Below are 15,227 nucleotides of genomic sequence, written 5' to 3' on the forward strand. Positions count from 1 at the left end.
TAATCTTAATTTTTAGGCAGAAATGCTGATTGTACAATACTTTTTTCATTTTATCTACAGATATCTTACATACTTTACAACAAATTATACTATTTGCGAAGCTACTATACTCTAGTAGCTTCCCAAAGCCAGGACACTCTGCAGGGACTATGTCTCTTTGGCCTGGGAACACCTTAGGGTCCCACTGGAGGAGCTGGAGGACGTGTCTGGGGTGAGGGAAGTCCGGGAGTCCCTGCTTAGACTGCTGTCCCTGCGACCCAGCCCCTATTTTTGCCATCTTTTGTAACAGTAAAGAAAACTAATTGTCATTTCTACCATGGAAATTCCAAATTGTAGCTTATGTTTTGTTATAAAATCTTGAAACATTTTATGATACCGCATTCCTGAAAGGTTAAAAGAAGACTCCCGGACACTTTCTCACTCTTGGCTCACTTTTATTAATACGTTTCGGTCCCTCTAACCTTCCTCATGTTCCCCATTCCGCCTCCATTATGCAGTTTTTCCCATTCTGATGTCGCAGCATTAATAAAACATATATAATGTCTGGAAAACGTCTGGAGAGGCTTTGAAGTTATTATATTGCGTATTATATCGTCTTCAGGAGGTTAATAACAGGTTTGTACTTTAAATTAGAATTTCATTTTTCCTAATTTGCTGAGGGAGTTGCGAGTGCCTCAGGACTACACCCTCCTTGTACGTGTCAACTCGTCAAAGCGAACTTCCAAAATCTAATCAGGATTCAAATTTGTTTACAGCATAACGACATAAACAGGATTAACAAAACAAGCGTGAATGACGTAGTGCTACATTCATCTCCAAGTGTGTTTTTCATGAAGGAGTGTCATGGCTAAAAGCTCCAAAAAAAGTCCATGTCGCCTATAAAGGTCCACTGTGTAACTTTTCTATCTGACTGTTTCCATGGATATGTTATTGCTTGACCTGGAATATCATACAGTATGGCATTAAACGGTCTGTATTTGACTTTTTCCCCCCATGTATTTCAGCTTTTGAGGTCAAAATAAGCCCTCTATTTTAGCGGTTTATTGTCAGAGAATCAGGAAGTGCACGGTTAGCATGCTATTTGTCTGCTCCGGTCTCTGGAAGTTATGAAATGCGCTTATAAACTCATCATGGTGAATATTTAGGATGTTCGGAATGCATAAGGTACATAAGGCACTGCAAACCGTTTAAAATGAACTACAGGCTCCATTAAAAGGTGCAGCGCCTTTAAACTTGTCTGTCGCCATGGAGACAAGCAGGCTACAGGTCAAGTTACAGGTCAGATCTGTGGAGAGATGACATGACGCACGCTCGCTGTGAGAATGCGTGTTTTTCGAGGCATGTTTTTGAGCAATAAAAACACCTGTAACTGAATAAATGCAAGAAACATGAAATCAAGAAACAACAAGAGATTTAATGCCATGCTGTGGAACATTTCAGGTGCAATTTGTATCAGATCCCCATCAGAAAAGCTACAGAGTGCAGTTTTAAGTACATTTGCCAGCTCCCTGTGTCGTTTATTATACAAAATGATAAACTGTGGGTCTAAATTTGAGCTATGATTGAAAATGATCCAAGCAAAGTCCGTAAGAGAGCTCCGGGGAGAGTTTACAGAAATCCCTTCGGACTCGCGGCTAAAAAGGTCAGACCGCCGCACTCTCCGAACCGAAAGGGACGCTCGGATTCCAGTGGCGTTTTCATGGGCGGTCAGGGAAGCAGTGCTGCGTGGGAGATCTAATAACAGAACGTCTAATTCGGGGAGGAAGACATGGATTTACAAGCAAAATCTACAATCCAATCAGCTTGCGCATCTTTATTTCGTCACTGTTGTCGTCAACCAACCACCACTAAGTATTTTTTTGTCTCTCAGCCAATCAGCGCTCAAGATTTTCCCTAATATTCCTACATTATATATATTTTCATGGGTTCTGCGGACTGTTATATGCAACATTTTAAGCACTTTTACTCCCTGCGAGAGGTATAATATTTAGTTTAAAACTGTTAATCGCCATGGCAACAAGCGTACTTTTTATTCAATACGAAAGCAGTGTATAGTGTGGATAGTCAGATATTGAAAAGTAATGATTTTTGTTTGAGTTCTATCATAAATTTTTCACTTAAGACTGGTTTAGCCTTGATCTTTGCGTTTTATCTGTAAAAATTGCAAACCCGCTAGCTTCACCGCAGCAGCAGATACATCAGCGTCCTCAGCCTCTCCATCTCCTCCTCTTCACCAGCACCAGTTTTTCTTACTTTGATCATCTTATTAATGGATAATGTTCAAATTTTGTCTTATTATTTGTCCAATCAGGAGCTGGATGAGGCCCTGAAGATCTGTAACTACATCTTCACGCTCATCTTCGTCCTGGAGTCCGTCTTCAAACTGGTGGCGTTTGGTTTCCGACGCTTCTTCAAAGACAAGTCAGTACTCTGCTTTTATCCCTCAAATATGACATTTTAATTTGAGTTTCCTTTTTTTTTTTTTCCTATTTGTAAGTCACACTTAGTCACTGCCTGATGCAAACATATGCTCTGAAGTGCCGGAAATTAACAGAAACCATGTGTTTGGATATTCAAAATACACAGTAGCACTTTCTGGTTGTCTTTTATTTTACATACATGGAACAATTCATAATAATGTCTGTGTAAACCCTCAGTCGTCCAGGTCTGACCCCCAGCAAAAGACGAAGTTTAAATCTGTCAACTGGACAAATTGTTGTAGGAGTGAAGACGTTTCGCTGCTCAAGTATAGTGAGCGTTACATTGGAGAAACTAAACAGCAGCTCCATATTACCGGCGTGAGAGCAGCTCAGGACCCCAGTCTGCTGTGCATCTCCATCTCAAAGACACTAACCACTCCTCTGAAGATAGTGAGGTACAGATCTTTGTCAGAGAAAAGAAATGGTTTGAGAGGGGAGTTAAAGAAGCTATTTTTATTAGGAAAGACAATCCTTCCATAAACAGGAATGGAGGCCTGAGACATAATCTCTCCTCCATCTACAACTCCATCCTCAGACCCAAAACAATGAGAACAATAGCAGGGTCGTTAATGTTTGAATAGGGTAGTTTCAGATGAAGTTACCTCCTCCCTTCAGATAGATATAAGTCAGTGTCCAACATCAATCTGACCAGAACTTAAGAAGCAGCTTGGATGAGCAGCAAAACATCTTCACTCCTACAACAATTTTTCCAGCTGACAGATTTAAACTTCGTCTTTTGCTACAATTCATAATAATATTCATAATAATAATAATAGTATTTTGTATTTCATTAATTGATTCAGTCAAAGTCTTCACATTAACAACAGACAAATCAGGCACTATCTTTCCATGAGGTCGTCCCTGCTTTCATTAGCAACAGGTTTGATTGACAGCGTTGCTAAGGTCCTGCCCCCTTCGTTACCTTCAACAGCTTTGGTCTCGATTGGCTCTTTGGTTGCTATGATACTCGTGGTTGTAATTCCAAATATGAAACTTGGCTCCAATTCACCGCTATAACTGCTAGCCCTGATGAGCTTCATTTGACATCACACTCACTTAGTCCACTTGTTAATACAGTCTAAACCTAAAAACACTCTCTCTACCTAAACCCCAAGGCAGCCAACCATGAACCAGTGCTAGTTCAGCCTCTGCAGCTCAGTGAGTGACTTCTGGACGTTCAGAGCGACCCAAGTCCAGTTGTGTTTCTATTTCCTTTATGAAACTAGTCCATTTTATTACGACCTGGCATTCTTTACTTGAACGCCCGTAACATTGGACCTCATACAAGCATCGTTCTTTAACCTCTGAGTCACGTAGGAACAAAACCATCTCTTTTAGATTCAATCGGCCTTGTTAAACTCTCGTAAAACGCGCCTGCTGGATGATTTCACCGCTTGGAAATCCCTGGCTCCTTAACGCAAACCACATAATCAACAAACACAAACATTTAAGGGCCGGCCATGTTTGAACTGCTGACCACTGCAGGCTCCGTTGTGTCCACTCGCACTGCCAGATCCAACTGTTCAACATCCATTTGGGTCAGTTCGGTTTAAGCACACAGTTCTACCTGAAAGTCTATGGGAACTGTGCACGAAAGGTTAAAGGTCATATGTCGTGCTTTAAAAAAAATCTGTTATAATATTGTTTCCTCATCACAAACAGACCTGAAGTTGTGTTTTGTTGCGTCTACACATGTTTCACGCACAAGTCCTGCATATTTACGCCTAGTTCTTTTCTAAAACTGAAAAACTCTGTTCTTCCTTGTGATGTCATTAAGTGGTAATACATCATTCAGGATCATTTCAGCCTCGGATGAAGTTACAGCTCTTGTTTTAGCCTTATTGAAACTGCTTCATCCTCAACTGTACAAAAGATCAAACAAAAAGATTCAAAAATAAAACCAAAAACTCAAATATAGTCTAGAGGAGGCATGTCCTTGGACCATTTTTTCTTGGTCATCAGGCTTCCAGGTGTCCAAACTTTTTTCGCCAAGGGCCACATACTGATTTGAAGCAGAGGGCCACAAACCAGTGTCGATACAGAGAGTCAAATTGTGCATTTAACACAGGTTTGACAGAGACATTGTACTTTTAATAAGACTTTGAAGATTATTTTTAGGTCTGTGTCACGATGCAGTGTGATGTTATTCAGGTTATAGAGGTAGAATCTCCTCAGTTTGTTGTAAAAAATACTTCCTGATCAATTGGGTCAGTTTAGGAGGAGGCATGATGGCCAACACAAATTGATCTGAGGGCCGCATTTGGCCCCTGAGCCGTAGTTTGGACAGCCCTGACTTAAGTAGTACGTTTTACTACAAGTTTTTTGAGAATTTACCTTGAAAAAAGAGCAAAAGATACCTGGACGACTGAGGGATTATGTTTGATGGCCTAATCTAGCATATTATAAATGCACATACTGACATTGTTCACTATGTTGACCTTCAGTTTGTGGCTCTTGATCAACCCTCCGCTTCGTGTACCTTGATAAAAAAAAAAGTTTGGACAGCCCTGTTTTATTGTATCATAGAGCGAAGTAGTTAAAAATAGCTGTTAACCTTAAAACTACCACTAACTAACATCACAAGCTTTGGGGATGCAGACAGCCTAATAAACTCAAACATGTGTGAATGAAACAAAACACAACTACAGGTATGTTTTTGATGAGGTAACAGCAGTATAACCGGGCTAACAGCTCATAGGAGTCAATTTTGCGTAATATAGGACCTTTAAAGGCACCTCCAGACATGATTGCAGTGCAGTTTTAAGTAAATCTGGTTCTATATTCATGAAATAACCAAAAATGGATGTCAGTTTGGGGTATTGTGATTTGAGTTATTGTATTGCTGGGTTTCAGATGACATCACAACATTGTATAGGCCAGGAATATTTAATACAGATGGGAGCAGCTGAAATGCAGACATGTGTTGTATGCAGTGAGTTCTTGGGTCTAGTCACTCATAAAAACCACCAGATTAAACAATTGTGCATTTACTTTTGGATATTTCATGGCAAAGTACAATGTAATTATTAAAAGGGAAAAAAAAAATCTCTTCGGTCTCATCTGGGAGAATGACATCATCTCATTCTTGAATCTGGAAACCGCCAATGAACACCGAGAAGAAAGAATTAAATTATCAACAGCTAATGTACAAACTATGTTGTGTAGCGCCACATCCTGGTACTTAGACTTGATACAGTTTACTTATTATCGAGTCTGTAACTTATTTTGTCGAAGTAATTATACTTTTATGCAACGTTCTACCATGTTATAACGCTTTCCCACATCAAAAACATGCCTGAACCTGGTTTTAGACGTCATCCATGCATGTTTGAGTAATTTAGTGATCTCTCCCGGGTCCAATTCAAACCCTCCTTATGATTAGCTGCAAAATTCAGTGCACTGTTGTCATAGCGCTCTGAAGTGGGAGCAACTTAGCCTGGAGAGCAAAGGGAGAGGAGCTTGTTAATTCATTTTTTCTGCCAAATATAGGATTTTCCAAACAATAAAGGTAACACGGTGAGCTAAATATGTAATTTCTTAGTAGTTAATGCCACATAGAAGTAAAATATCCCCTTTTTAATGTATTTATTGCACTGAAAAACTTGCGGCGTTACTATGAGCGGGCTTGCTTTTCCGCAAATCTGACTTTCACTTGACCTCGCTTGCTTGTTTCCATGGAAATACTGTTTTATTTGGGCATAATCTTCCGCAGTATGACATAAAACATACCTATTTCTATGGAGAATGTTCAGAACTATGCTTTTATCTTTGTATTTCCATGGACTCATTCAGATGATTTTACACCTTTAGAAAGTTACGTGGTATTTCATAAAAAGGTATATCACTGTACAAATTATTAATTATACAGAATATATGGGATTATTGCCCTTCTACATTTTGCTTCATAAGTCACACCCACTTCCAAGTCCGTCCTGGTTCCAGAAATACTTTTTTCTCTTTCACTTTTCAAAAAATTCAAATGGTAAGAGTTCAAAAACATCATTGAGGTTAACCAGCTACGTGCTAATTAATAGTCATAAGTCCAAAAAGCACATTTAAAACTTAAAAATTCTGCAAAATATTTTAATAACTTCCCACTTTATACAATTTTAGACACAAATTTTAAATAAACTTACTGGTATAGGTCTTGTGATCATTAGTTATCACAAAAATAATTAACCCTGAGCATTTAATATCTTTTTTTTTTTGGAAATTATACGAGAAAAGTGAATGAAAAATGTACTTCTGGAGCCTGGAGACAGGCGGTCACTGTTAAACTCCATAGATTTATGACATTACCTTGGAACAGTTAAAAGGAACTGTGATCTAGGGTTGCCAAAAGTATCAAAAAGTCAGCAAAAAGCGCTCACGGACACAACAAATGTAGCGAACGACTGCATTTGCGTGGCCACCCGAGCTCTCTCCAGTCCCTCTCCATCGGATCCGTCTTAAGCGCAGGCATTTTTCCCCCCAAACATGTTTCAGTTTTTATTGCACAGAGCTGGAAAGTTCAGTCAGCCCCGGCTCTTTGATCGCTGCTGAGTTGTGTGGGAAATAAAACAAGTAGCATGGCCCCGGTCTTTCTGCGGCGGATTAATATTTACGATACACTTAAGAGAAAATCGTACTGTCCCTGCTTTTCACTCTGCCCCATGTTAAAGAAGAAATACTGTGGTTTGTCTGTTACATTTGACCAGATACAGGAAGTTTAACCTGTGTCACCTGATTTAATGGAAATAGAAAATGAATACGACATTTTACATGGTACATTCATAAAGACAGAGAGGTTTTATGCCATCCTGTGGAAGATTATAGCCAAAAGAACAGGATTTCCATGGAAACACGCAGGAGGGGGGGCTTTTTCAGGCTAGGTTTGTAGAGATGCGAGTCCACTCAGAGTAAAGACGTGTGTTTTTCTGTGATTTTCAGTGCAATAAACACAATGAAAATGGGAAAAATAATGTTTATTTTAGTCTATTTTTGGCTAGTTAGTTACATATTCTGGCTTTAAATTGCAATGTTGATTGAAAACAACTTAATAAAAGAAACAAGTGCTATTAAAAAAAAAACAATGTAAAGTTGACACCATGGATTAATAGACCTAAATAAATAAAAATAATATGTGTTGAGTGATTAGAAATACATTGAAATTGGTGAAAATGTGTCATATTAACTCAAAAAGTACAGGACAAAACAACTCATCAAGAATCTTCCCCCCAACAGCATTTTGCACACACCTGGGCCCCTCACTTGCACACACCTGGGCCCCTCACTTGGCTTGACCCACCTCTGTTCTAAAGCCCATTGATACAACACGCTGGGGGTATCTACATATATGTCTATGGCGGAAAGGTTATCAGTTACCATGGTGACACAATGCACACGTTCCCAAAAAAAAAAAAAAAGTTTTAAAACTCAAGAAAAAAAAATACAAAATGGATTTAAACAACACATTTTCAGGAGCCTCTGATCAATGCAAAACAAATAAATAAATAAACAAAAAGGTGCGAGTCACTAACAGAGAAATTGTTGGCTAATTCTGTCTGTCTTGTGATTGTTATATTTATCTAACTGCACAAAATCATCTCACCTGTTGTGCTTCCAGCTCAGTTCTTTGTGGTCAAGATTGTGTTAAAACAAAGCCTCAGACAGAGCAGTGCACACAGTTTGCATCACAACCTCAGAGAAAACGTTAGCTGCACAGTGTCACCTCCTGACTCCTGTTGTGTTGGTTTGTGTTGCGCAGGTGGAACCAGCTGGACTTGGCCATCGTGCTTCTGTCCATCATGGGCATCACTCTGGAGGAGATCGAGGTGAACGCGTCTCTGCCCATCAACCCCACCATCATCCGGATCATGAGGGTCCTGAGGATCGCACGAGGTCTCGGATAACACTACCATCTTTGTGTTTTGACTAGTTTTGATCAGTTTTTATGTGTACGATTCTGTTTATATAACACAAAAATGATTCTTGTGAGATTTAATCCATGTTATAATGCTGTTACTTCATCAAAAACGTATCTGGAATTGTGTTTTGTTTCATTTACACATGTTTGAGTAACGATTTATTATTAGTCCATCTATATCTCCAAAGCTCAAAATGCTCTGTTCCACCTCGTGATGTCATGAAGTGGTAGTTTTCAAGTTAACAGCTCCTTTTTACCGTTTGTTTAGTAGAGATTGGCAAAAGTTCAAAGAGGAAATTAGCCAAATAACTATCTAAATTAGGTAAGTTTTATGCCATACTGTGGAATATTACAGCCAAAGGATCAACATTTCCATGGAAACGAGCACGGAAAAGTCTGTCCTTTAGGCTAAATAGGAGTCAGGGTTATGGAGATGCAAGCCCGCTTAGAGAAAGAACGTCAAGGGAAGTGTTTCTGTACGATAAAAACAAACAAAATGAACATGCCCACCCAAAAAAAAACATGCTTTTCTTTTTGTCTATTTTTTCGCTAAAAAGTTCTGCGCTAAATCTTTAACAAAAACAGCTTTAAAACATTAATTAACTGTTAACAGCCTGTATTTCAGTCATTACTGGGTCTATTTACTTTACTTTTATGACATTTATCCAACTAACTACCTAAACATTCTAGTGAAGATGTATGGATTAAAAAAAAACACACAATGGAGCACTTCCTGTATTACCACATGATGACATCACAAGGTGGAACAGTGTTTTTTGTTTGAGAGAAGAACTCAACCTATAGTAAATATGCCGGATTTGTGTGTTCAACATGTGTGAAAGAAACAAAACACAACTCCAGGTGTATTTTTGATGAGGAAACAGCATTAAAACAGATCAGAAAATGGTGTAATATGAGCCATTTAAAGAACAAATATTATGCGTTTTTGTTCTTTATTTCCTATTCAAACATGATTTTGGCACCTTTGGATTCACATTTCACAATTTCTAACTTTGTAAAACAGACTTCATAATGAGGGATTTAGGCATTAAAGCGCCCTCTGTTGTCAGCAACGGGAATGAACAATGAGAAAATAAATAAACACCATGAGAAACCGTGAATGCTACGCTAACAGAGCCGTGCGTTCATGGATCCGATGATGGTTTATGGACTTAAAAGCTGCTCAGGAGAACTCTAAACTTTTGCCTTTCACACCATAAAACTGAGAAATCCAAATTGTGTGTTTTATGGGGCTTAAAAATACCTGACTTACCCACAAGGATTCATCAAACAAGCATGAATGAAACAAAATACAACTCCAGGTGTGTTTTTGATGAGGAGATAACAATATAACATGGGTCAAAGGTTGAAAAGTAAATTTAACATACTGGTGATATGTGTTTTGTTTTTTGAAGAATGCACTTTGGAGAGCTTTGAATCATGTTATAGTTTAGTCTGAGTTGAGTACTTCATGCATGTTTGAGTAATCCTGCATCGTCCTGCATTAGAGGCTTGAGTGATCTGAAAACTAGTTGTGCACCTGCGCTTGTTCCTGTCCCCAGTTATGTATTTGCGATTGTTCTAAACATTTATATTCTGGGTCATACATATAGGTCTCAAAATGTTACATAAAAACATGTAGATATAAAAGTGCTGCTAGATTGCCAGAGTTAGGGCCTTCAGCAAAGAATGAGTTCCATGATTTTGATAGAAAGTCAGTGGGACGGTTTGGTTTCTGTCATGAAAACAATATTGAGATTGATATTTAAAGCAGACATATTGTGCTTGTGTCTGCTGTCTGCTATGACACGTGTGGATTATATAATTTGCACATTTAAATTGCTATATTCATCTAAAACGACATCACAACAAAGACCTGTGTGACTATCGGCCCCTCCTCTGCAGATCACACTACCAAATAGCAGTTGTTTTTTTTTCATTTGCACCAAAATGACTATGCGACGCTGCTGAATCCTGAAGAACGAAGTATGTTCAGAGCAGTGGGCGTATACTGGTGCTAGTGAAAATGGGGATTAATCGGCCATAATGCGTTTTGAAAATAGGCGATTAAAGATTGCACTTCAACTTCTAGTACAACTTCAGAGGATAAATGAGAACGAAACATCTATAACAGGCTTAAAAGCTCTAAAAAGTTGATTTGGCAGAATAGGCCTAGAAGAGATTTTAAGTTTACAATGAACAAAATGTGGAAATAATGGATCCCTGAATACCAGAAAAGGCATAATACACATCGTCTTAACGTTAGAAATGATCTGATCAAGACAGCTGAATATATACAAACCTATAGGCCATGGCTATCCAAACTTTTATTACTTTTAAAACATTCGAAGCGGAGGGCCACAGTCAATACTCTGAGTTCTGTTGGGTGCATTTGACATAGTTTTATCGTCATCACTATACCTTTTAATAAAGCTTTGAACGTTCATTTTATGTCTGTTTCACAATGAAATGTGATATTATTGAGGTTATAGCACTAGAAATTCTTAAATTGCTAAGAAAACGTCTGTATGAACAATTGGGCCAGGTCAGCAGAAGGTCTGAGGGCCAATAAAAATGGTCTGAGGGCCGCGTTTGGTCCCAGGGCCGTAGTTTGGACACCCTTGCTATAGGCTTTGTATCACTGGCCTTTAGGTTGGTTACGACTCATCTTTGCTTCAACAAACATGTTTATTTTAATGTGTGAATGAAACAAAATAAATAGTCCTACAATATCGAATAATTTGAGGTTGAATTAAGTTGTTACTATAAATACTAGGGATGGTTTATCGTTTATCAGGTATCGTTTATCGAAGGATTTTCCCAGGGCTGATATCACAAATTATGTATCAATCCCAGCTTGTCCTCAATGCATTTGATTTGTCTTTTTGAGCAGACTCATGAGTGAAAAAACAAATTATATCCCAGATTAAATATTGTTTTTTTTTTTTTACATATCGACAAATATTGGTTAGCGCCCACAACAGCAAAAATCGACAAATATCAGACTATTCCTAATATATACACACTGGTCGAAAGAAGAAAGAAAGAAAGAAAGAAGGAAGAGGTGGGTCCACTAAGGTGACACTGACTGAACTAGACCCGTGACAAAGTGAACCGAGCCAGGAATAAATGATCAGAGAGAGGAGCGGCGGCCATGATGGATACGCCTCACCTGAAAATAGCAATGAACTCATGATGAAGCGGCTTATGAGGGAGAGAAGAGGCTAAGGAAGAGCTAGCACGTGTAGTTTAGTGAGATGTAAAAGGATTGTACACTGATTAAAAAAAAAGAAGTTATAATACACATTTACTCATATTTATATATTCTTAGTTCATCGTTAACTAACTGCAAATATTCACACATCTAATTATCAAAGTCAAGACGGTGAAGTGAATCGTCTAATGCAGGAATCTAACCGTAAACCTTCTTATTGGCACTGTGCGACTTGACTCCGCTAACTTCTGATTGGTGTGTGCGTAACGCTTAATGCTAATGCTAATCGTTAAAGTAAGAAAGTCTATTATTGACCAATTTGGTAACTGCGATGCTAAGGCTAACTTCAGGAAACCAAACATATTAAATGGTTAAAATGTCTCTCCCAACGGCGTAACAACAGTGTGAATTACCGCGTGATGGCAGAAATGTAAAGCTAAACCAACGTGATGGCTCAGCGAGGTTCGAGTTAGCTACCGTTTGATTGCAGTGCGTAACGCTTAATGGCTAATGCTAATCGTTACAGTAAGAAAGTCTATTATTGAACAATTTGCTAACTGCTAGGCTAACGCTACGTCGCATTAACTTCAGGCTACCGCACACACATTAGCAAAACTTCAAGGTCTCTCCTGTCGCAACCCGCTTTTAAATATTTGTGTATTTTCTTGTTTGTTTTTTTTGATCCCACAGTGTTGAAGCTGCTCAAAATGGCCGTCGGGATGAGGGCCTTGCTGGACACTGTTATGCAAGCTCTGCCTCAGGTTTGTACCGTTATCTCAGTGTCATTTGTTTTGTTCTGTGTCTCTAAAGCAGATACTTCCTCAGGGACTCTAGTTTGATACCAATAGCATCCCGTAGACTTTGCATATAAACCTGACGCCCCTGATGCCACGGTCGGAACGTAAGACTTTACAAAGATGTAGCCAAACAATTAACCAATACTGTAGATATCCATGGGTTTGCACCGTAGCAGTTAAAGCTACTAATGTAATCAGACCAACCTAGCCATGTTGCATTCCCCTTGCTCCATTTAACAGCAATACACCTTCATGCATATACTTTACTTCCTCCCCTCACACATATTTCACCACTTTATTTGCTCGGGAGCTGTCACGATAAATATTATATCGACTTATCGTTTAGTACGTGACAAATGGAGCTGTAATTTTGGGGGGTCATTGGTATTTATTTATTTATTGTTGGTACTTTTTCTTTGTACAGGTAGGATTTTTCTTTTTTTAACTGTACTATGATGATATTAGAACTTCTATGACTCATTATATAACCAATACCAAAAAAAGTACTACTAAGTGTTGCATTCGTGTTTTTATTTATTGCAGCTCATATTTTTTTAACAATATTGTGCATTTGCAATCATTTTTGGAGGATATTTCTGCTTTATGGTTTGGTATTATCGTTTAGCGTCTATATTTGCTTTGACAATATATCATGCCTTATCGTGACAGGCCTGCTTGAGAGAAAAAAAACAAAAAAAACACGACGTTGGCTGATCTTAACGTGCTAGAGCAGCTGTCAATCATCCTCAGAAAGTATATGCGACAACACATGCTCATCCTGGACACGGGCCCGGCCCAAACTGACAACACAGCAGAAGAATTGGACATGGGCCAGATTAGGACTTGGGCCAAGAATCAAAAGTCTTTGAGGGAGTTGACCAGGCAGGTGAACAAGTGACCGACTCGTAGCTTTGAACTAGTCCTTCTATGGGCTAACTCTGCAAAAATGTGTCCGTGATTTCGGCGAGAGCGAAGGAGAGGAACAACCTGGGAATAGCAATGAACGCACCACAGGTAACTAAATATACCTGATTAATTGAGGAAGACACAAAAGGTGAAGTAGAAAGAACCAGAGGATATGGCTCGGTGGTCCAGCGTTTTTCCTCCAAGATGGAACGATTGCACGAGTTTTAAAAGTAGATAATGACTTCTGATACAATGGAATGCTTTTTACCTAACAACATACAAGTGATAGCTTACATTTTTCATTTAGATTTTTCCCAAAAATACGAGTGGTCAGCTTTATTCATCAAGACAGGCGAAGGCGAAGGGAATCATCGAGGCAGGTGAAGGGGTAAGAGCATCATCTTGGCAGGTGGCGGAGTGGCTTTCATTCATGCTTCACAACAAGAAGGTTCCAGGTTGGATTTCCAGGCTGAAAACATGATTTTTTTTTTTGTTTCATTACTTTACTCTTAAACTTTGTGTTGAATACTGTGCATCTTAAACATTGAGGTGAATTTGTTTCTCAGTAAAAATGCTACACATCCTTATTTTAAGATGTCTTCACTGACACCTGTTACTTTTGTTCTGTGACAAAAGACATCTGCAAGACTTCTTTTCAGTGACGTATTCTACCTTCTGGCAACGGTCTACCCATTTATGACCTTGTATGAGCAGTATTTAAACTCAGTATAAGTCCTCATAGATCCAGCCTTCTATAGATAGTACCTTTCTTTGAGTATAAGTACTGGATGGCTCCTTTGTAACATTTGCACCTTCATTCATCAAACCATTCGTCAAACGTCTTTCAACTCCACCCGTTCTGCAATCGCTTCCTACATGAGTACCCGGGCCTTTCTTTTCGGAGTTTGCACGTCTTGGTGAGTTTCTTCCCGACACACCGGTTTTCCTCATCAACCTTAAACATAGGCACCAAAGGTAAAATCCTCTAGTGAGGTAGTCCTGACCGAGACTAGTTCAAGTTTTGGAAGACTGTACCTCAACGTTATACTTTAAAATGGAGTCATGCCGACAGGTGAAGGAGTCTTCCAATCGTGAGGATGTTTTCCAGGTCGATGAAGACGTAGTAAGTAAATCTGACAGGTGAAGGGCTGGAAGGTGATGGAGGGAATCATCCAGTCAGCCAAGGAAGTCACCGAGGCAGTTGAAGTTGTGAGGAAGTCATTAAGGAAGGTGAAGGAGCTGTCCGGTCAGATGAGCTGAGCTGTATGGCTGGGGGCCAATACTGCGACAAATAGTAATGCCGACATGAGTTAAGTGAGAGTGAGAGAAAGGGACAACCTGAGAATAGCAATGAACAGACCACAGGTAAACTAAGTAAAACTGATTGATTGATGAAGACACAAGAGGTGAAGAAGAAACAACAAGAGGATAGGGCTTAGTGCACCAACATTATTGCTTCTAGGTGTGAAGTTAAATTAGTTTAGCAGTGTTTAACGTCCGAAATACCTCTTGTCATCTCTGGGTTGATGCAATACTTTTAGCTAAACGACATCCCATCGATAGCGTACGTTCTTGATTTCCATTTTGGCAGAGTCGTCAACTTAAAAGTGCTCTGAACTTTGGAGATGTTGTTGCTTTGCCTTGAATGTTGCACAGTATGGCAGTAAGCTTACGAGGACACAAATATATGGTACTACCACGCCACTGTCACAAGTTACAGGTCAGAACTGCGGAGAAGGGAGCCCACTTAGTTAGAATGCAACAGAAACACCCATAATCGAATGAAGTATGAGGTAAAATAAGTGCGGTATCTGATCTTTGCTATCTTAAATACTTTATTTTAAAATGCAGAGGTCTAAAGTTATTCCTTGTTTGACTTTTGCATTGAGAACATCTTAATTCTTCTCAGAGATGAGTTTATAAGT

At 39.1% G+C, this 15,227-nt stretch overlaps 1 protein-coding gene across 2 annotated transcripts in view; it reads left to right on the top strand.

Moving 5' to 3' along the window:
• Positions 1–15,227, top strand: part of cacna1g (calcium channel, voltage-dependent, T type, alpha 1G subunit) — a 313,071-nt gene that overhangs the window by 272,855 nt on the left and 24,989 nt on the right. For both annotated transcript variants that reach the window (XM_055229674.1, XM_055229673.1), the window contains exons 26-28: positions 2,312–2,421; positions 8,227–8,360; positions 12,290–12,360. In XM_055229674.1, the coding sequence (XP_055085649.1) occupies positions 2,312–2,421; positions 8,227–8,360; positions 12,290–12,360 (315 nt within the window). The remainder of the gene's footprint in view (positions 1–2,311; positions 2,422–8,226; positions 8,361–12,289; positions 12,361–15,227) is intronic.

The sequence above is a fragment of the Periophthalmus magnuspinnatus genome, chromosome 19 (genome assembly GCF_009829125.3).
Source record: "Periophthalmus magnuspinnatus isolate fPerMag1 chromosome 19, fPerMag1.2.pri, whole genome shotgun sequence".
NCBI classification, from domain to species: Eukaryota; Metazoa; Chordata; class Actinopteri; order Gobiiformes; family Gobiidae; genus Periophthalmus; species Periophthalmus magnuspinnatus.